General features: G+C 46.3%; 1 protein-coding gene across 3 annotated transcripts in view; it reads right to left on the bottom strand.

Moving 5' to 3' along the window:
- The window catches only part of LOC147886581 (Glycine cleavage T-protein family), a 147,244-nt gene that overhangs the window by 105,016 nt on the left and 20,583 nt on the right, over window positions 1–21,645 (bottom strand). For all 3 annotated transcript variants that reach the window (XM_087395456.1, XM_087395457.1, XM_087395458.1), the window contains exon 3: window positions 8,961–8,994. In XM_087395456.1, the coding sequence (XP_087251582.1) occupies window positions 8,961–8,994 (34 nt within the window). The remainder of the gene's footprint in view (window positions 1–8,960; window positions 8,995–21,645) is intronic.

The raw sequence follows: 21,645 nt of genomic DNA, 5'->3' as shown, positions 1-21,645 counted from the left end.
CGTGTTGAAGTCCCTAACTAGGACGACTTCTCCGCAGCTAGAAAAGTCAACAATGGATTGATAAAGAGCAACAAATGGAGATGTCTCATCCTCACCTCGAATATCTCTAGCAAAGTGGGAGGTCTCAAGAGAAAGAAGCAAACTGCAACAAACAGATCCCGACTGTCCATGTGCGGAATCCGGATCCAAAGAAACCTAGAATGTGCATCTCTTTGCTCTACTGAAATGGTCCCCAAAAGTGTGGATCTGTAAAGGACTGCTACTCCACCTTACCCTTGATAGATGGCCCGCATCAGGTGGTTTCACGTGCTTTTCACATGGGGGAGGCTCGAGCATTGTTGATTACATCATGGGATCCCCTGCCTTTACGTCTCGCATCACTAATTTTACCGTAGCACCTCTCTCTCCAAGGGCTGATCCTATCTATCTTTTCTTTCGCACTTCCACTCCCCATCGCACAGCACCTTCCATCCCACTGAGTTCTTACTCCACCTGTCATCATATACGCTTTGACCGCGATCACTCAATTTCTAACTCTGGCTGTCTGTACATACTTCTCGCTCATATTAACTTCATACCCCTATTAGAGGATCGTGCTGCCCTAGTCACCCGCTCACTACACGAGGTTGCCCTTGGCGCTTTCCCTCACACCACCCGCTCCACCCGACCACCACCCCTTGGGACAATACCCTGTAATAGCTGGTATGATGATGAGTTTAAGGCTTTACGCCGTCAGCTCAGATTCGAAACCAAAAACAGTCTTTCGAGCAAACTAGAGATTTTACGCAAGTATCGGTGACTAGTACGTAGAAAGAAACTAGACTTCATTCGCTCAAATGACGTGTTACTGAACATTTTATTTAGTAACAACTCTAAGGACTTTTGGCAAAGATTTCTAGAGGGACAGTCCCCCTCGCCACTCACTGACACTCAGGTCTGGTATGATTATGCACGCACACTCCCAAATCGGCCAGTCCCTAACCTATCACATATGCCACGCCCCACATCCTGCACCCTCTTCACTGGGGGGGTAAAGGATGCCGTAATGAAACTTCATAATGGCCAAGCAAATGATCATGAGGGACTGCACTGAGTTCATTGAATATGGGATTAACCTCCTAGCCCCGATCTTAGCAAAGCTCTTTAATGAAGCTGTTTGTTTGGGGTTTCCACGCACCTAGACCATTAACACTATCTCACCCATCCACAAGGCAGTGGATCCCATGAGCCCAAAGAACTATATAACCATTATGATTGGACATGTCATGTCCAAGATTAATGCATCAGTACTTGATTCCGAGGTCAGCAGATTTGCGGAGTGTCGAGGACTCAGAGCAACAGGATAAGCCAGATTCCGGTGTGATCATGGAACCATGGACCACATTCTCACGCTCAGATGTATCATCGAGGAGGCGAGGGCATGGAAGCAAAGGGTTTATTGTTGCTTTGTGGATTTTCAAAAGGCATTTGACACAATGCCGAGTGCCCACCTCATACGACGCCTACAGGATTTGGGTTGTGACCAGGAGATCATTTGGGCTGTCATGGCACTTTACAAGAGAGCTTCAGGGAGAGTTCGGGCAGGATCTGGGTGGATAGGCAAGATCATGAGGACTATCAGGGTCAAACAAGGGTGTCCATTATCACCTACCTTGTTTGGCCTCTACATTGACGAGCTTGAGACAGTGATGCAAACATAGGAGGGAGTAGGTTGCTCTCTTGCGGGCACGCTGATCCGGATATTGCTTTATGCAGATGACGTGACTCTCTTGTCTTCCTCAACAGAGGGGCTCCAGAGACACCTTGACGTACTACAATCCTTTTGTGAGTCTCATGATTTGAAGGTCAACCTGGGTAAAACCAAGGTTATGATCTTCAATAATCTCGAGCCGTCATGCGCCAGGAGCAGTTCACATTTGACGGGTCACCTGTTGAGATAGTTTCATCATACACTTATCTTCGGGTTGTCTTTTCCGGACCCATCTTCACACTGAGACCCGCGATGCGAGCACGCTTGAGTAGAGGATATGCTTCATTGGCCAGACTACAGAGGTAGTGTGAGCGGAGTGCTTCCGCTCACACTTTCAAGATCCACGAACCAAGGGGTTGCTTTTTGACTCCCTGGTCTGTCCAGCGGAGATGTATGGCCCATGTTAGGGGCCAGACTTGTCAGATACAGCGTGGGCCTGTGTAGAGCGGCTACTGTACTGAAGGGGAAAAAGAGGCCAAGTTAGAGGCCCTTTAGGTGGAAAATGTGGAGGGACTATATAAGTCTCTATCCACCCCCTACTATGTACCTGTTGATTGTGTCATCTAATCCTATCTACTCTCCCTTCTCCTTCGTGCTACCTACTGCCTAAGCTCCCCTCATCCTTCTCTCTCTTCCTCTCTCCTTCCCCTTCTCTCTTCTTCTCCCTTCCTTCTGCTATTCTCTCCCCATCTCCAAATCTGCCCCTTCCCCCTTCTCTACATTGGTATCAGAGCACCGAGTCTAGCACCCTTGCTTCCCCTCTCACCGTTCACTTCAACTCTTACGCAAACGTCAGAATGGTGAATCTGGCCTAAGAGAGAACAACTATGGTCTAGCAGGTTGCCTAAGTGGAGAAACCAGTGCTGCACAGCAGACCAACTTAGAGAACCAAACTCAAACGAACGATGAAACCTCCAAAAAGTTGTGCGCCACAAAGGAAAGAACGAATAAATCTTCCAAAAGCTGTGCGCCAAGGATAGCCCTCCACTTTGCACCAAGGATAGCTAGCCCAGCTGATCATTCACGCAGTCACGGAACAGACAAGCGCACTATGGATAACGAGGCCAGCCACCAGCTCCAAAAAGGCGTAGGAGATTCGTCATCGCCGTCGCGTGCAACAGATTTGCCATCGCCATGAATTCCCTCGACGCTACAGATTCGCCATCATCGTCGCGTGTAGCAGACTCGCCATCGCCATGAATCCCATCATTGTCACGAATCTTCGCCCGTGCGCCGCCGCCTCGATGCCACTTCTGACGCCAACCTTAGATTAAGGTCTAAGATTCCTAACTAGGGTTAGTCAGTAGGTCTAGTTAGGCTGGTTAGGTTTAGTTAGTGGAGTGGGTTAGGTTAGTAGATTGGGTTAGGTTAGGCTTAGTCACTTAGGTTTAGTTAGTTTGGTTCTAGGTTAGGTTAGTACTAACTAAGGTTAAAGTCAGGGTTAGGTTGGTCTAAGACAGTGCCCTAACAGTCCTAAAGATCTTAGGCTAGAACTGTACTAACTGCCCTAGGTGACCTAGGTCTTCCCAAAAAACCCCAAAAAAAAAAGAACTCGAAAATTTTCAATCTCTTTTAAGGGCTCTCCACAGCCCTATTTTGGCTCTTTCAAGCCCCATTTCAAAGCTTCTTCGACGACCTTTCTTCTGAGCCTCTCCATCAACATTTCCGTGTTTCCCACACACTATCTCAGGTGCTCATTAAAGCACGGTTTTGCTATCCATTTCTCCTTGCCTACATTCGAGCTCCTCTCTCCAGGGCCAGTCACCATGGCACCGAAGCGTTCCCCACGAGACAAGGCCTCGACATGACCGTGACCTAGAGCCTGTAACCCGATAGCTCAGAAAGAGGGTCGACACACAGATCACACTTGGGGACATCCCCTCCTTTAGAATCGGAGCCTGACTGACGGGGGTCACAGTAGCCCTGGTCAAACACAGAGCTACGACCAGGAGACGTGCCAGGACCCCACCTCTGAGTGGCCGACAGCACTCTATTGCCGACTTCATGCCTCCACTACCTCATCCATCCTAATATCTTGTTGCTGCCGATGATGATGATGATATTGATGACGATGCTGAGACTGATATATAGTTGACCATCGACATGACTATGTTGTACTTAGGACTTAGTACTGCCATTCTGCATTTTTGCATTTTGCATTGGTATGGACGCTCGTTTAGTAGCTCCACTACCACAGCTTGTTGTATCAGAATTTTCACAGTCTCATAGACCCATCGGTCTTCCGAAGACTTTAATAAACTTTCTTTCTTTCTTTTCTTTCTCTCTCTCCTCCCTCTCTCCATCTCTATATCCCCTCATCCTTCTCTCTCTTCCTCTCTCTCTCTTCTCCTCCCTTCCTTCTACTATTCTCTCCCCATCTCCAAATCTGCCCCTTCCCCCTTCTCTACAGCTACAGGTTATCATGTTATCACAGATGATTTGTGGTAAGCCATATGTTCCTCGCCAAATCATTCAAGCTGAGTTTGGGTCATCCCCATTACAGTTAGATGCTACATTTCACGTCATCACATATCTGTACCAAGTCAAGGAGTATGGGGATTACACCTCTGGGAGCAGCATGCTACCATGGCTAGCACTAACCTCTTCTATGGCACTTGCAGCAGGAGGGGACCAGAGATGCCGGTATGCACGCACACAGAGATGGTTTGAACGCTTGGGGCTCCACATGGATAGACTACCTCCCTTCCAATACAGCATGGATGATCCGTTTTCTCCTCTCCTATCACACAAGGTCAACCAAGTTATCCATGAGGATCTCTTACAGCTACACACATTTCGAACCTGGTTGGGATCGAGTGAACTCCCAGTGAAGCTTAGCTTCTACAGAGATCACTTCTTACATATCACAGCTGAGGGTTTCATTGACCCCCCAGGATACACGCAGATCTACTTACCACACTCATTGAGGATCTCCATTAGGCAGTTCCGAGTCTCTTCACATAGACTTCGTATCGAGAGCGGCAGAGCAAAGCGACTACCCAAGGAGAGGCACATATGCACATTATGTGACATGCAGGAGGTTGAGACAGAGGAGCACTACATCTTCAAGTGTCCTATTTACTATGAGATCCGAATGCGTTTCTACTGCCTCTTCAGAGATAGCTATGGGATTTTGGCCCGATTCCTCTCCTACCCAGACTAGCGATGTTTGGCAGGTTTCATTCATGAGGTACTCAGACACCACGAGAGGATACTTCGAGCACGGAGACAGGAGCAGATTTTTTCCTTGCCTGATCCCTCTCAGAGCTCTATCACGGAGTTTTTTCAGCCGGATCACATGGACCCCTACGAGACGAGGCCTCAATATGATCGTGACCCGAAGCCAGTGACCCGACAGCTCAGACAGAGGGTCGACACACAGATCACACTTGGGGACATCCCCTCCCTGCTTAGAGTCAGAGCCCGACCGATAGGGGTCATGATATCCCTGACGTGCAAGGGCTGCACCTACGAGTGGCCGACAGCACTCTATCGCCGATTTCATGCCCCCATTGCCTCATCCACCCTGATGTCATGATGATGATGATGATGATGATGAGATTGATATATAGTCAACCACCGACATGACTATGTTGTACTTAGGACTTAGTACTACCATTCTGCATTTTTTGCATTTTGCATTGGTACGGATGCTCGTTTAGTAGCTCCACCACCACAGCTCGTTTGTACCAGGTTTTTCACAGTCTCATAGGCCCATCGGTCTTCCGAAGACTTTGATAAACTTTCTTTCTTTCTTTCTTTCTAGTCTGACCAATCTTCTTCACCCAAAATGATCTACTCTCATTCAATCATCACACAAACAAGCCCACGGGCATGGAAGGCAGCCTTCATCTTCTTCAACTTAAACAATTCCCACAATTTCCAACTGCATCTTCAAATTGAAAGTGAAAAGAGACACCAACAGGATCAGTAACACAGTATGACGCTCATGAAGACAGAGCATATGCACCAACATCTAGAGCAGGTATCCAGAGCTCATAAACATCAAGACAATCTCTCACACAATCTGACTGGAATGCAATCACACAAAGTCACAGACACTATGCTCCTCTGGGAATCACCCCGAAAATCCCATGATCTCAATCAGCCCTTCCCTCTTGATTGATGGCGCAACCTTCAACGAAGCCACGACTGCTCAGTCCCTCTCGAAGAAATTGCATGCTCTAGGCCCAAACGCCTAATTCACGACCAACCTCCAAGCCATGACCTCCGTACGACTTGTGGTGATCAGCCCCCCTCCACAAAAGCATCAACCTCACAACAGCCCATGCAAAAGCTCACTCACAAGCCAGGCACTCTCAACACACACGAACATGATAAGGAAATGGAAACTTGACACTTTTTAAAATATTTAATGACACTAATTAGCTTCACCATAACCAACTTCTAGGTTAGAAGGATGAATGATCATGCTTCATTTTCCAAGCTGCCAATTGATTTCCCCCTTCTCAGCAAGTAGATCAAGTATGACGACATCTTCAGCTGGTGGTAATTCCAGTCTTCTTGTTTTCAAAGGCAACCTAGTCGTTTGGGCATACAATGTTAGTTTCTTAAGTGGTTTTTGCCCCAAGTACCTCCAAGTCGGAGGAGAGGACTTCTTCTTCAAACCTCGAGATATTGTAGTCAACCTCGCAACAATTGTAGCAAGGCACTGAGGAGGACCAAAAGGTCGCCCCGCCTTGTCTGCACTTCAATAGCTGAAATTATATGTGATCGAATAGCACAGCAAGCAGGTCCTTTTGTTGTTCTATAAGCAAGGGCGCTAGAGAAGGGATAGGATAAAAAATCACCACAGGAGGCAACTACCACTAGTTCAGGCTCTGGTATTTTCAGTTCTTTGGAAGCTTGATGGCCACCTGCAATTAGTAGAATCTCCTATCCTCAGTCGTCATTTCGAGGCTGGCACTTTTGGTAAAGTGCTTCTTGAAATTTTGAAAAGATTACCAATGGAGAACTAGACAGAAGCAGTAACTCCAATCACGCAATGTCGACACATCTCCTTGGTCGTTTCTACCGGAGGGTACCAGCAAATGGAGGGTACTTTACTTGACCAGGCATCAATTTTTCAGTGGGGTTACTATGATCTAAGCCAAGGGTGACTCTTTAGAAGGCTAAATGAGGGTATTCAAGTATCTCAAAGGTGATTGTGGGTATATAATCACGTACCAGCCAGGTACTACTCTCATTGGGTCCTGTAAATCACACAAGGTATATGAAACAGTCTACAACAAGATATTGTTTTACGCAAGGAAAAAACCATCCCATGGCTCAAAATCACTCTTTTTTCAATAGAGGCAAGATACAAAGCGGCATACACAGCAGCATATGAGTCTATCTGGCTAAGGTGGATGCTAGAGGACCTGACCCCCTTTAGGACAATGCGAGTCGCGACAATGATACTTAGTGATAACAAAAAATGCATTGTGATTACCAAACACCTCTTTCATACGAGGATGAAGTACACCAAGGTTCAGTACCATTTCCAGGGAACTGATCCAAGATGAGCAGGTCAAGTTGATCCGTTCTTCCACATATTCATGAAGGTTCTTCCTAGAGAGCAGATGAAACATCTCATTCGATACATGGGCACGGGCAACAGTGAGGTCATTGAGAGGGGCTGTTAGAAATATTGGTGCCCCACCTGTGTGCCGCCATGTGAGGAGGACAAGGGGTGGATGACTAGGGTTAGACCTTGGGTTATACATGCCTGTCATTGGGGGTATGCATAATTATCCTCCTTGGACAGTTTTTGGACTGTCCAAATGGATAGGAGGGGCACATGGGCACGTAGTTATAGGGCCCCAAGGGCTTAGGACGTGGCAGCTGGTTGTCTCAGTCTCATACTTCAACTTATGGCTGTTCCGGTCTGTAAACAGACTTCAATCTATGACTTTTGGACGGGAAGACAGCCCCTCCAAGCCCTGTATAAGAGGTATATATGCCTCTCCTCTGGCTTCCAAGTCAATTCTTTCAAGGCAAGAAGGAAGCAAGAAGCGAAGCAGCATTTAGCATCTCTGGAGTTATCAGTTTCCAGCCTTCCAGCAGTTAGCAGTTAGCAGTTAGCAGTTTCCAGCCTTCCCTTGTCAGAAGTTTTAGTCCAGCAAGTGGCTTTATATTATAGCAAGCACCATAGTTTGCCCCTCCTCTTCATTGCTTGGTAAGCGGCTCTGACGTCACTAAGTGGTGTGACTGGGCAAAGAAGCTCCTAGCTTCCCTGCATTCCTTGTCATATCAAGCACTCTATCCGATCTGCCCCTCGGAAATACACAAGGTGATCTTCCCTCTTAGGGAAAGAGGAGGCTGTTAAACAGAATGAATCTAGCAAGGAAGAGACTCTTAAGGTAGAGTAAGTATTAAAAATAACGGCCAACTCAATACTCAAGCATACTGTCAAAGCAATGGATGAGATTCTAAGGCCGACTAGAGGTAGAGCCAGGATAATGACATCTATAATGGTTTAGTAATCCATCACACCTCTATGGTTTAGTAATCCATCACACCTCTACCTTGCTCCCCTAAATGTAAATATCCAGAAGATAGTGGTGTTGGCTAGATGCCATTGTATACAACAAGGTTATTCATAGCCCCAACTGAAATATTTCAAGTCCATTTGGAAATGGATGCCCCTAAGTCGAATTAGATGCAAGAAAGCATGGGACCTCAATTGTGACCATGAATTTGCCCATGAGATATGGAGACTCGCATAGTTACCTGGGAACGGGAACGTTCCGGAAATTCAGGTGTCCGAACGGGAACGTTCCAGGAAGGGGGAACAGGGGAACGGGAGCCGGAACGCCACGTCATATACGACACGTCATCATATGACATAAAACTATGTTAGAAAATGAAAGAAACTCATTTTACAGCTTTAAAATTTCTATATAAGCTCTAAAATGCCCATTTAAAACTTTCAAAGAGCCAATAATAATAATAATAATAATAATAAATTTGGGAAACGTTCCAGTTCTGCCTTGCTTCCTGGAACGGCGTTCCAGACGTTCCAGATGTCGGAACGCCGTTCCCTGGTAACTATGATGGAGAGGCTACTGCCAAGTCCAAGTGTACGAAAACAGTAAATTATTGCAAATTAATATCATGAACAGTAGTATCTACATGTATATCAGGAAACATAAACTTAGTAGGAGTGGGAGGTACACGAAACTCCATTCAACAAAGACATGGATATTACCTCTTAATCTGCCGATGTGAGACAACTCCACAAGCTGCCAATAAAACAATGAATTTAAAACCTTCAGGTTAGCGGATCTGATTCACGTATCAAAATACCAAAACAAATCCAGGATTTTACATGAAAAATAGAATCCACAAATACAATTTTCATTTCTTCGTGACCTACAAGAAGAAAGAGAGCGAACATTCTGAATTGATTCATGCTACAGAAAACCCAGGCCCTGTGAGTTACTCATTTTATATGTGTATATGGATACGTATGTGCACTCCTTTTTTGCAATTTGCTTCATTTTTCAAACCAGGAAACCCCATCAACTGAGTAAAATTTCAGAAAGTACTATCCACCCTCTAAGGAAAAGTTGAAAACAAAGACCCTTGCTCCTTTCTGCTAACTTCCCACTCCCTCTTCCTGCTCACTTTCCCTTCCACCAGCTCCCTGCTGCACGTCTTATCCTTCTTCCACCTTACCATAGATCCCAGCCAGGTCTCCCCTCTTCTCCTTTTCCTTCCCTTCTTGCCCATTTTGTGCTGTTTTTTCGTTTGTCAGACTGAAAGGGGGACCCAAGGCGAGGGCTAGCCAGGCCCAAGACTAGGTGAAGTCTAGGTTCTGGTATTACACCAAGTGCCGAAAAACAACCATAGATTTAGAAGACCTGATTGTTGAGCTAGCGAGCTCACCACTCAGCCCTAGATTCAACATAAAGGATCACCTACGAGCCTGAGGTTAGCCAAGCACCATGCGATGTCATGGCCACAACTCTCCTGTCCAGAAGCATGAGAATCCATCAGCCCAACTGTTAGGCCAAACTAGGCATAGACCTGTCAAGTTCCCGGTCTCCCAAGGAGTTCATCCCGAGGGACCCCTATGTATGAGCCCTAGCTTATATATATATAGGATCACCAAGAGGTGTCTTTATCCTAAGGGCACTTGTACACTGGGTATTCTAACTGACCATTTCAAAGCATCCAACACTGGACCTAGCCCCATCATAAATGACAGCTACAAAATATACATGAGCATCCGATTCCACCCTCGGCTACCTTGGTCGCCATCTGGCAGGATATCATCTACACCGGACCTAGCCCCATCATAAATGACAGCTACAACATATACATGAGCATCCGATTCCACCCTCAGCTACCTTGGTCGCCATCTGGCAGGATATCATCTACACCGTGCGCTCCACCTGGGAGCGTGGGCCATGGGCTCTAGGGCGACTATCGCAAGACGCGCACGTTTCTGCAAGGCTTGGCCTACAAGAGTTTTCTACATATTCACTCCACAAGCGATTCGCTGGTTGTATAGTCCCCCCACTTGGCTGTTAGCCCCTGTACCAGAGATTCCCTAGGCAGTGAGCTAGGTTTCTCTGGAACAGGCTGGGGTTTTTCTCATACTCAGCACCTTCGGGGCTGCTGTTTTGTATGAATTTTTTCAAACATTAACAGAAGGTTCCTTTCTTTGCCAAAAAATTTAAAAATAATAATAATAACCTGGCTTTATCAAACTTTAATAGCACCCATTGGCCCTCTTTTACTTGAAATGCCCTCTGTCTTTCATTTGCGGCTGCCCTTTGCTTCTCTTGAGCTTTCTAAATGGCTTCCCGCACCGTGACATAAGCAAAGTCATAGCCGTCAGCGAATTGATCAGTGGCAAAGATTTTCTCTTTAGTTTGCATTAAAGGAGTTGGTAAGGATCTTTCATAAATAATCTCAAAAGGGCCCTTTCCATTGGAATAATGGATAGTGTTATTGTAAGCAAAGTCAACAAGAGGGAGAAACTTTTCCCACAAGGTTTGCTGATCGTGCACATAAAATTTAAGCAAATCCAAGAGGGTGTTATTGGTAACTTCAGTTTCGTTTGGAGATGGAAGGTTGAGGAGAAACTTAGAAGGGTTTCAAGATTCTCAAACAAAGCTTGGCAGAAGTTACTTGTGAACTTAGAATCTCAGTCTGAAACTATGGACTCGGGCATCCCGTGGTGCCTAAAGATGTGCCATAGGAATAGAGTTCCCTGATACTCTTGCTGAAATGCTAACATCTCTACCCTTATGTTGGAGGGTTAGAATGTTTTTTGTGTAATCAATCCGTGAGTTGACTTGCTTATGCCACGCTATCCCGAGAATTACATTAGTCCCTTGAATTGGAGCCACCATGAAAGTCAAATGATCTAGGTACCCTTGAATGTGTACTTGTAGCTTGCCGATGAGAGGGTACACCTTTTCTTAAAAGTTGTAGATGCTTCCTGGTCCTCTCCTTTGTCTTCTCAGGCTATCCCTAGATTCTGTGCCAACTCATGAGAAATGAAATTGTGAGTAGCACCACTATCCAACAAAAAGAGAGTGGATTGATCCTTTACCTAACCCCAAGTAAACTCCGGGCGCCAATATCAGCTTTTTTTCCTGGAGGAGCCTCCACCTTATTGACCAGTGACCACCGGGGTTGCCTTCTTCAGTGCTACTTCTTTGTTACTGCTGTTTTTGGCAGCCAGCCGCTTCTTCACCACCTTAAAGCAACTTTGATGGTATCCTCTAGAGAAACAAGAGCATTGATATCCACTTTGTTCTGGATGGTATACCTTAGCCCAGCATAGATTTTTCTTTTCTTTTCTTTTTTGTCCTTCCTGCTGAATGCTTGAACTTTCAGCAAAGTATCCCAAAAACGCGTAACATTCTCACTAACTTTCTCTTCTTGTTATTGACTTTCTCTTCTTGTTATTGACGGAGTATGTCCCATTGGACGATAATGTCCCTCTTGAATTCTTTGGGCAAGAAGTGGTCTTGTAGTTGCTTCTTGAAGCGCTTCCAGGTAGTGACATGCTATCCCGTGCTTGCCATGGCTACCCACCAAAGTGAAGCACGGTCTTGCAGATGTAAGGCCGCAAATCAGCGCTTGGCCTTCTCTTCATACTTGTCCCCTTTGAAGAAGTACTCAAAGTCTTCGATCCAGGCCAGCAAGACTTCCGGCGGATCCTCTCCCTTGTACTTGTTGAATTTGAAGAGCTTGTCTCCAAGAGGTACTTTATATTTTTGCATAGCGTCGTCTCCTTGAGTGCCTTGAAGGAGATGCACTTCGGTGTTGCTTTCAACCTCGAGGAGGGGAAACAAAGGATAACTTACCCTCTCTGTTGGAGTTGTGGATGTCCGCACGGCCTCTTCCTTGGGATTGGGGCCCTGAGTCATGAGTTCCCCCCTGGTTGTTTTCCCAAACTTGAATTCGTTGGTCTATATTGGACAAGAGAGAACTCAACTCATGAGGCAAACAAATGACTAATGCAGAAATCATTTTCCTTTGTCCGCAAATGTTTGTGAATCGGGCCTAAATCAGCAACCCGAAAGGCATCAATCATGAGAAAATAAAAAAAAATCGTTGATAGAAAAGCAATGTATTTTCAAAGAACCAAGCTCACAGCCGAGGGAATCTCTAGAACAGGGGCTAACAACCAGGGTGGAGGTCTATACATCCAATGACTACCTCACTTGGTAAAACCATCACACATGCCTGAAGGCCAAAGGCGCTCCTGTCCTTTGGGAGTCTAAAACCGGCCTTTAAAAAATTAAAGAGCAGTAGAACTAACAAATAACCAGCCAACACTGTTACATCAACAATTCAGCAAATATACAACTAGCAGATTGGGAGCTAGAGTGCCCCTACACCAAGTTAAAGACACAGATTGGCCCCAAACCTTGGCGACCCTTTCGGTATTTCTTTAATTAAGTGAGAGGCCTTGAATTCCAGGCTACACAAAGGATCCATTCTTTCTTGCATCTGGGGCATTCCACATCCCATTAGGCATCCACATACCCTCCATAGCCTCTGTTGTTCACAACTCTCACCAATCCTAGCAATAGGTCTCCATCCCTAACCTAGGAAGCTCGCACACAGCCCGAAACTGTTACTAGTAACCACGCTTGGCCACACAATTCCCCATAGCTGTCACTAGTGCCCAATTAGCCACCTATCCGCTCAAAGCAGAAAAGGAAAGCATACAGGAGCTTTCTCCACTTTTCAAGACTGCCACTGCAATAGTCTCTTACCTTATGAGCAGCATACATCCTGATACATCAACTTGTTTTACCAAAAGAGAACTTGCATCACAACACAGCAAACCCGATGGATATCACACTTGTACCATCCCTCTCTACGTTCCAAGGGCATTTTCCATCCTAAGCATGGATTCCTGACCCTTGCCTAATCAGCAGCGAGGCTGTACCAAACATGTGCCCTCCGCCAAAAATCCACTGACTGCATGTGACCTATCTCTTGGGGAAGCCAAAAAAGTATGTTTCCACACGAAACAAGATACCTGCCAAAAGCTTTGAAACCTCTTGTGAAGCTGCCTTACCGTGCATTCACCTGCCTCAAAGTCCCTTTTGGCCTCGCTTTAATATTTCATAGAAGTGCTTATCAAGCATTATCCCCTGCATTCCTCTCCAAGAGCGTTTATCAAGGCCTTCTCCCTTGATCTTGATTCACAGAAGCACTTGACAAAGCCTTACCTCCCTACACAGTCATCTTATGTGCCCGCTTGGCCAACCATCTACTCAGAGCGAAGGGAGAAAGCATAACCACACAGCAAGCATCAAAATGACTGTCCAGCTCTACCAAGACAGCTTCCAACCAGTCCAAACACTCGATGTAAAGATTGGCCTTAGCGACCAGCCAAGCTCTCTGAGCTAATTTAAGACCTCAAAGGACTCCTTCGTGACAAGTTGGGCCCCCTCCAGCAACCTACAATAAGAAGACGAAGAATCAAGGCCTTTGAGAATACGCTAGCTCCCACAAGCTTCATCAGACTAAACTTTGACAATCAGCCACGCAAGCACCATAAGCGTCCGTACGATGACCATCACGTAACTCCTTATGCACGCCGTACGAGATGGCGAGGAGCATCTGTATGCTTCTGTACAAGATGGCGAGGAGCGTCTGTATGCCGTCGTGCTCCCGGTACACAATCCCATGCAGTCCGTATATAGGCCAGGAGCAGTCCATACGATCACCAACTGAGCCCATACGTAAACCCGTAAACCAACTCGCCTCTATCTTGCGTGATCACCAACAAGCCCGTGCCTTAGTTCACCATACGGAAAGACATTCTCCAGCCCACTAGCTCACGCTGCCCCCCGTTCGCCAATCAACCAGCCGCCTTACGTAGCCTTCTCATGGGACCTTCCAAAGAGAAGCTTACCAAGAGCATCAAAACATGGGGGAAATGCCACGTGGCACCCCCCCTCATTTGCCCCCATTGCCTCCTCTAGTGGGCAATTTTTTAAGGCCAACCAATGACTAACTTAAAGTTCTAAGGTCCTTTTCCCCCCTCTTGGGGCTAAACCCCAAATTCACCCCCAAGGCACCATTCCCTAGGGAAAACTTTGCACACCCACATCCCAAGGCCCTCCCCACTCAGTTTTCCAGGGTCCTGCCCCACGCAAGTACAAACTCAAGCCCTCATGACACAGACCCTCTTCATCCCAAACCTCCGAATGCCAAACGAGTGGCTGTGTCTCAAACTACTCTAGGCAGAGGGGAGCCTTTGAAAACACCCACTTGTGAGACTGCTGCTCTACTAACCTCCTGTACAGGAGATGTTGTTGAGACTCAATATGTTACGCTCTAGCCGAGGTAGCATGACCTCGGAAGAATCAGTCGACATTTCCCTTATAGGATCTATTTTTGTAATATATGTGTTTGCGCTTTATGTAAATGATCGGGAGGGATTAATGTCAAGGTCCTAGGTGAGGGCTGATAGCACCAGACTAGGTAGATCTGAGACCAAGGGCCTAGTGCAAAGAATGTGCCTAGGGGCAAGGAATTAAATGCATCCCAAGAGAGGGGTGAAATGTTGCATTAGGAAGGCCCTATATGGATGACATGTGGCATCTAGATCTATCTAGGGATTTGGGGTCTGTCAAAGCTAGTGAGAGAAGTGGAGAATTAATGGATTTACGTGATTTGGAGATAGCTCTCTCTCTCTTGCTGGTAAGCTTTGGCAGTTTGGCTGGGTGGAAGATCAAGGTGCTACTCCCGTGATCTGAATAAGAGACTAGGATAGTAAAATCTGGTTACAATTTGGTATCAGAGCCCAAGGTTGGGAAGGGAAGAAAGAAACGAAGCTAGTTGGTACTGCGTCGACGGACGGTATTTGGTATTCGTAGGTGGCGCAGGAACGTGGAGGTCTTCGGTGAGATTTCTGAGTGGAACGCAGACTGGTCGTGCACAGGCTTCTTCAGCGTTCGGAGTTTCTGCGAGAGGACTTGGGGTTCCAGTAACTAATTGACAGGCCTACGAACCAGGGGGTGGCGTGACGACGGACACCCGAGGTTATATGTGACGGCGTCTGGTCGCGTAGGGTAGGCGTGGAGCGCAAAATCCGTAGTGCAGGCGTGGAACGCCGACCAGCCAACCAAGGGGCTCGTGCAACGGAATCACTGTCGCAGCCCTCCAAGGTCACGTGAACAGTTCGTAGGCAGAGACGTATTATGTGCGATCGGGAAGTTACGTGGAGGCTGCAAGCTTCGGGATATCCGCATACGTGAAAACTCTCCAAGCCCTCCAACGCCACGCAGGTAGCACGTAACCAGATATTGGATCGATGCTCAGTAAAGCTCTTGGCTGAGGACTTGTCGCAGGAGCGTAGGGGCTTGAACGATGTGGAGCTGAGACGGATTCCCTCAGACAGATTTAGAACAGGGAGCCCTTTACTCATTTTCCCTTTTGTTCTGTCATTCCTGTTTTGTCAAAAGCAGATTAGGCTTTGGTGGTTGTAGCAGTGTTTGCAGTTTATGATGCTATAGCAGGGACAGATTATGCCTGAGCATATGCCTGTGTGCTTCAGTCGGAGTTAGTTTGCAGGAATTTCCCTAGTATAGGGAAAAGCGCTATTTAGTTAGTGCGAATTTGGGATTGCAGGAATTCCCTAGTATAGGGAATTGTGTTCAGAGTGTCAGTTTGTGATTACAGTGTTCTAAGGGTGTTTTTTTTTTTTAAAAAAAAAACCCCCCCAAACAAAACACCTATTGAACTAAATGGAAGCAGAAGAAGGGGCTTCCAGGAGGGACCCTGGTGAATCAGGAGTCCGGCCGACCCAGCAGGGATCGCGCCCAGTAGCTCATACGTTATCTGGCAGGATTGCATTGCTGGAAGATGCCTTGCAACAGTTGTTAGCACAGCAGTTACAAGCCAATGCAGGGCAGTCCGAACTTAGGAGAGTACTACAGAGTATGTCTGCCAGACCTTCTCGAGAGGAGAAGGGAAAGGCTCCAATGGAACCGGAGTCTAGTGTCCATACGGTCGAGCCTAGGAAGGCTAAAGTGCCAAACATTGCTAATTACAGACCGGAAAAGTATTCTGGTCGGATGAACGACCGTAGCTCCGATGTCATTGAGACCTGGCTACACAAATGGGACGAGGCGTTCGCCATTTGTGAGATCAGAAATGACATCAAAAAGATCCGCGAGGCCACCCATATGTTTAGTGAGGCTGCGGATCGGTGGTGGATTAAACAACAAAAAGACGGTATAGCATCCACTACCTGGGAGGGGTTTAAAAGAGAGTTCAGGAAACACTTCTTACCTCCTGACGAGGCATCCCGAGCTTGGGATCAATATAGGAACCTGCGTCAGAGAAATTTATCAGTGGCAGAATACACTGATAAGTTTCGAGAGAGTGTAATGAAGGTTGACGAACCCCTGCCTCAATCAATCCAAGTGAAAGATTTCATATTTGGATTGAATGACCGAATAAAAATGGAAGTTCGGGCTAAGTACGCGAACACGCTAGATGATGCAATAGCTATAGCCTTGAACTACGAGGATGCCAAGGGCAGCAAGCCAAGTGGGTTTGCACAGGTCGGAACCCAGTATGGGTATCCGAAGAAATCTGGGTTTAAGAAGAAGTGGACTAGTAAAGGGAGTGGTTCGCAGCCGAGTGGTCAAGCCAAGCAGGCGAGACCGGCTGAAACTCCTAAACCAAGTACCACCATTGGAGTGAAGAGAAAAGTAACTCCAATGGCAGCCCGGGCTTGGTCTAAGTCTCCCTTGAACCCGGAACAAAGGGAAAAAGCGAGGAGAGAAGGCTTATGCTTTGGTTGCCTTCAACCTCATCAGTGGAGAGATTGTCCACGTAATAAAGATCGTCGGATTGCTGAGATGGTGATCTCAGAGTGCGACGTGGAGATGCAGGGAAGTCCCAGAGCGGAAGAGATGCAGATTCAGCTAGCGGGATCTTCTCAAAGGTTAGTACCTTGTTTGTTCTGTGTGTCTGTTGCTAAGTTAGTGACGAGTGCACCTGATAACATCCTATCTAAGCCCGCAGCAACGGGGTATACGGCCTTTAATGATACGGAGTTAATTAAAATGAAATTCACGAGGCTGAAATTAAAGACAAGTCCATCTGACTATGCGTACACAGTCAGGATGGCAGATGGAAGTTCAACTGAAGTATGGGACCAAAGGGTTACCCAGTTGGAGCTTCGGATTCAGGACTATGCTGAGAAGCTTGATTTTGAAATGACCAAGCTTGCTCATGCAGATATAGCCCTGGGAATGGCGTGGCATTCTAGGAAGAATCCGGCCATTGATTGGAAAAAGCACGTATATCAATTCAAGATGAATGATGTGCTTTATGTCTTGCGAGGTGAAAGAGATATACCTCAGGGACCGTTGGTTTCCGTGATGGAAATCAGAAAGGCTCAAGTAGAGTTTTTATACCTTTGCACAGCATCGGTAGAGTCGGTAGATGAGTCTTCGACTAGCACTGATGTTGCGCAAAGTGGTGAGATGGCCAAGTTGGCTAATCTTATAACAGAGGAGTTCTCTGAATGTTTCAGGGATGAACTACCTTATGGGTTACCTCCAGAGCGGAAAGTTCAGCATAAGATTGAACTGATCCCGGGGGCAGAACCTGTAAATAGACCTCCCTATAGAATGAGTTTTACTGAGGAAGCGGAGGTGCGTAGGCAACTGGAAGAATACCTCAAGTTGGAGCAGATTCAACCAAGTTTCTCACCTTTTGCTTCACCAGTGATATTAAAGAGGAAAAAGGATGACACGTTTCGCCTCTGAATAGATTACAGAGCATTAAATAATATCACTGTTAAGCACAGGTATCCGATGGCTCGGATTGATGATTTGCTAGATGCATTACTTGGAGCCGTGATTTTCAGCAAGATAGACCTTAAGTGCGGCTATCATCAGATCCGGATTAGAGCCGAGGATGTGCATAAAACCGCTTTCAGGAGCAGGTTTGGTCATTATGAGTTTTTGGTGATGCCCTTCGGACTTACCAATGCTCCAGCGACCTTCGTCATGCTTATGAACGATTTACTACATCCGTATATCGGAAAGTTCGTAGTACATTTCATTGACGATATCTTGATATTCAGTAAAAGTATTACTGAGCATCGTGAACACTTAAGGATAGTGTTCAGTACTTTGAGGAAAGCCAGTCTTTACGTGAATAAAAAGAAAACTATACTGTGTATGGTTAGGCTTGAGTACTTAGGGTTCATAATTACTCCACAGGGGGTAGAAATGGATCCGAAGAAAGTGGCTGCGATACTAACTTGGCCAATCCCTCAAAGTCTGACCGCGTTGCGATCATTCTTGGGATTTGTCCAGTTTTATAGAAGGCATATCAAAGGATATTCCGAAATAGTATCGCCATTGACTGATCTGACCTCAGATAAAGTACCTTTTATTTGGGGACAGAATCAACAGGAAAGTTTTAACACCATAAAACAAGCTGTGGTCTCAGGACCGGTGTTAAAAATAGTTGATCCCCAGAAACCGTTGTTCCTAGAAACCGATGCAAGTGGCATTGCGGTAGGAGCAGTCCTCCTTCAAGAGGGAAGGCCAGTAGCCTTTGAAAGCAAGAAGCTTTCTCCCTCTCAAAGGAATTGGCCAACTCATGAATTGGAGTTGTATGCTGTTATCCATGCTTTGAAAACATGGAGGCATTATCTGTATGGTTCAGAGTTTTATGTGGATGTGGATCATGATACTCTGAAACATTTCTGTAAACAGCCTGACTTGAGGGGCCGCCAAGCTAGGTGGGCAGAGCTCATGCAGGAGTTTAATTTAACGATTCGGTACCGAAGAGGAAAAGACAATAAGGTGGCTGATGCGTTGTCTCGTATTATGCACAATCTGAGTTTCACGGTATTAGAGAGCGCTCTAATGACCGAGATCAGAGAAACCCAGAAGGTGGACGAGTTTGTCCAGAGCTTATGGCCTAAAGCTCATGTGTTAAAACCCGGGGAAAATGAAAAGGATGACCTGGCATCCAGAAAGGGCCAAATTTATGCAAGATATACCATAAGGGATGGTATGCTAGTTAGAAATGGCAAGGTTGTAGTACCTGGTCAGAATGATCTCAGGCAGAGAGTCATTCGACAATGCCATGATAGCCCGTGTGCGGGACATCCAGGAGTCGAGAAGACATATGATCTCGTGAAGCGAGATTTCTTTTGGCCAAAGATGAAAAAGCATATTCATGAATATGTGACACGGTGTTTCTCGTGTCAGGTAAGTAAGGCCGAACGGGTGAAGCCACCCGGACTTTTACAGCCCTTGGAAATACCACTAAGTAAGTGGGAGAGCATTTCCATGGACTTTATTGTAGGGTTACCTGCAACACAAGGAGGGTATAATTCTATCCTTGTGGTGGTTGATCGTCTAACCAAGATGGCTCACTTCATTCCGCCTAGAGAGTCTATTAGTGCCCCGCAAGTAGCGGATTTGTTTATTAGACACATATTTCGTCTGCATGGATTGCCTAGATCCATAGTGTCAGACAGAGATGTCAGGTTTACCGGTCACTTTTGGACAGCGGTATTCGAGACACTAAGGACTGAGTTGGGAATGAGTAGTGGGGATCATCCTGAGACGGATGGTCAGACGGAGAGAGTCAACCAGACTTTAGAGGATATGCTGAGAGCATATGTGTCATTGAGGCAACATACATGGGACAAGTGGTTGCCATTGTTGGAGTTTGCCTACAATGATAGGAAACATTCATCTACTGGGTTCAGTCCGTTTGAGCTGAACTATGGTTATAGGCCAGCCAATCCAACTATAGTTGGAGTACCTCAGAAAGTGCCTAGTGCCGCGAACTTTGTAGTTCAGATGCGGGAGATGCTAGCACTTGCGAGAGCTAATATCCGCCAGGCTATGGATAGAGCCAAGGTGTATGCGGATGAAAATCGGTCTATAAGAGTATTTGAAGAAGGAGAAAAAGTTTTTCTCAGAATTCCTTCGCACTCGAAGTCGTTGACTTCAGGAGAGTGTGCTAAGTTATCACCTCGATACTGTGGGCCGTGGTTAATTCTAAAGAGAATAGGCAGTGTAGCCTATAAATTAGAATTGCCACAGGGGTGTAAGGTGCACCCGGTTTTTCATGTTTCACGTTTAAAGAAATTTTTACATACTGGTGACTCACTAATCGAAGGTGTGGTTTTGTTTCAGGAGATAGAGGATATTGCAAGGCGCAAACCAACAAGAATCCTGGACCGAGGAACAATGCAAATACGAAATCGGAAGATACCCACGGTGTTGGTTGCATGGCATGGTCAGCCTCTATCCGAAGCTACCTGGGAATCCGTATATCAGTTGCGGAGAGTGTTCCCAGACTTTATCATCGAGGACGCTGATATCTGAAGAGGGAAGGAATGTTACGCTCTAGCCGAGGTAGCATGACCTCGGAAGAATCAGTCGACATTTCCCTTATAGGATCTATTTTTGTAATATATGTGTTTGCGCTTTATGTAAATGATCGGGAGGGATTAATGTCAAGGTCCTAGGTGAGGGCTGATAGCACCAGACTAGGTAGATCTGAGACCAAGGGCCTAGTGCAAAGAATGTGCCTAGGGGCAAGGAATTAAATGCATCCCAAGAGAGGGGTGAAATGTTGCATTAGGAAGGCCCTATATGGATGACATGTGGCATCTAGATCTATCTAGGGATTTGGGGTCTGTCAAAGCTAGTGAGAGAAGTGGAGAATTAATGGATTTACGTGATTTGGAGATAGCTCTCTCTCTCTTGCTGGTAAGCTTTGGCAGTTTGGCTGGGTGGAAGATCAAGGTGCTACTCCCGTGATCTGAATAAGAGACTAGGATAGTAAAATCTGGTTACACAATAGCGCCCTGCTCTACATCTCAAGGCCAATAATGCCAAGTCCTCCCTGCACCTAGGGCACGATCACTGTCTACCAAGTAACCCTCGCTCTAGTATTCCTCGTACCATCCGAACCTGCACACAAGAAGTTGTGCACTAAGCACGTGAGCTGACCCATACAGCCTTTGAGAAAGCACCAACAAGGAGCTATATACCAAGATGTAGCCAAGATGACCTGATTGGCCACAAGGACCATGCTTGCTAGAGAGGGTTTTGCCAAGCTCCAGTGCAAAAGCTTGTGCCTCACAATCTCCAACATAGGGGGCAATCTGCTGCTTTGTTGAAATATCGATGCCCACATGACAACCTAAGTATCTCGCTATCTATCGTCGCAAATTACACTAGAGCCTGGGGCCCCAATCCACAATATCTTGAACCTCCTCAGTTGTCGTGAGAAAGCCAACTAATTTGGTTTAGTTAATCTTGGCCCCCGAGGCCAAATAGTATGTCTCTAGGGCTCCTCGGACCCCCTCTAGGCTCTCTGCCATACCCTCCACAAACAAGGTTGTGTCTTCT

The sequence above is a fragment of the Dipteris shenzhenensis genome, chromosome 24 (assembly GCF_047967505.1).
Source record: "Dipteris shenzhenensis isolate YYH24624 ecotype China chromosome 24, Dip_SZ_1.0, whole genome shotgun sequence".
In the NCBI taxonomy this organism is placed as follows: Eukaryota; Viridiplantae; Streptophyta; class Polypodiopsida; order Gleicheniales; family Dipteridaceae; genus Dipteris; species Dipteris shenzhenensis.
The sequence above is the reverse complement of the archived record's forward strand: the minus strand, read 5'-3'. Positions and strand labels throughout refer to the sequence as shown.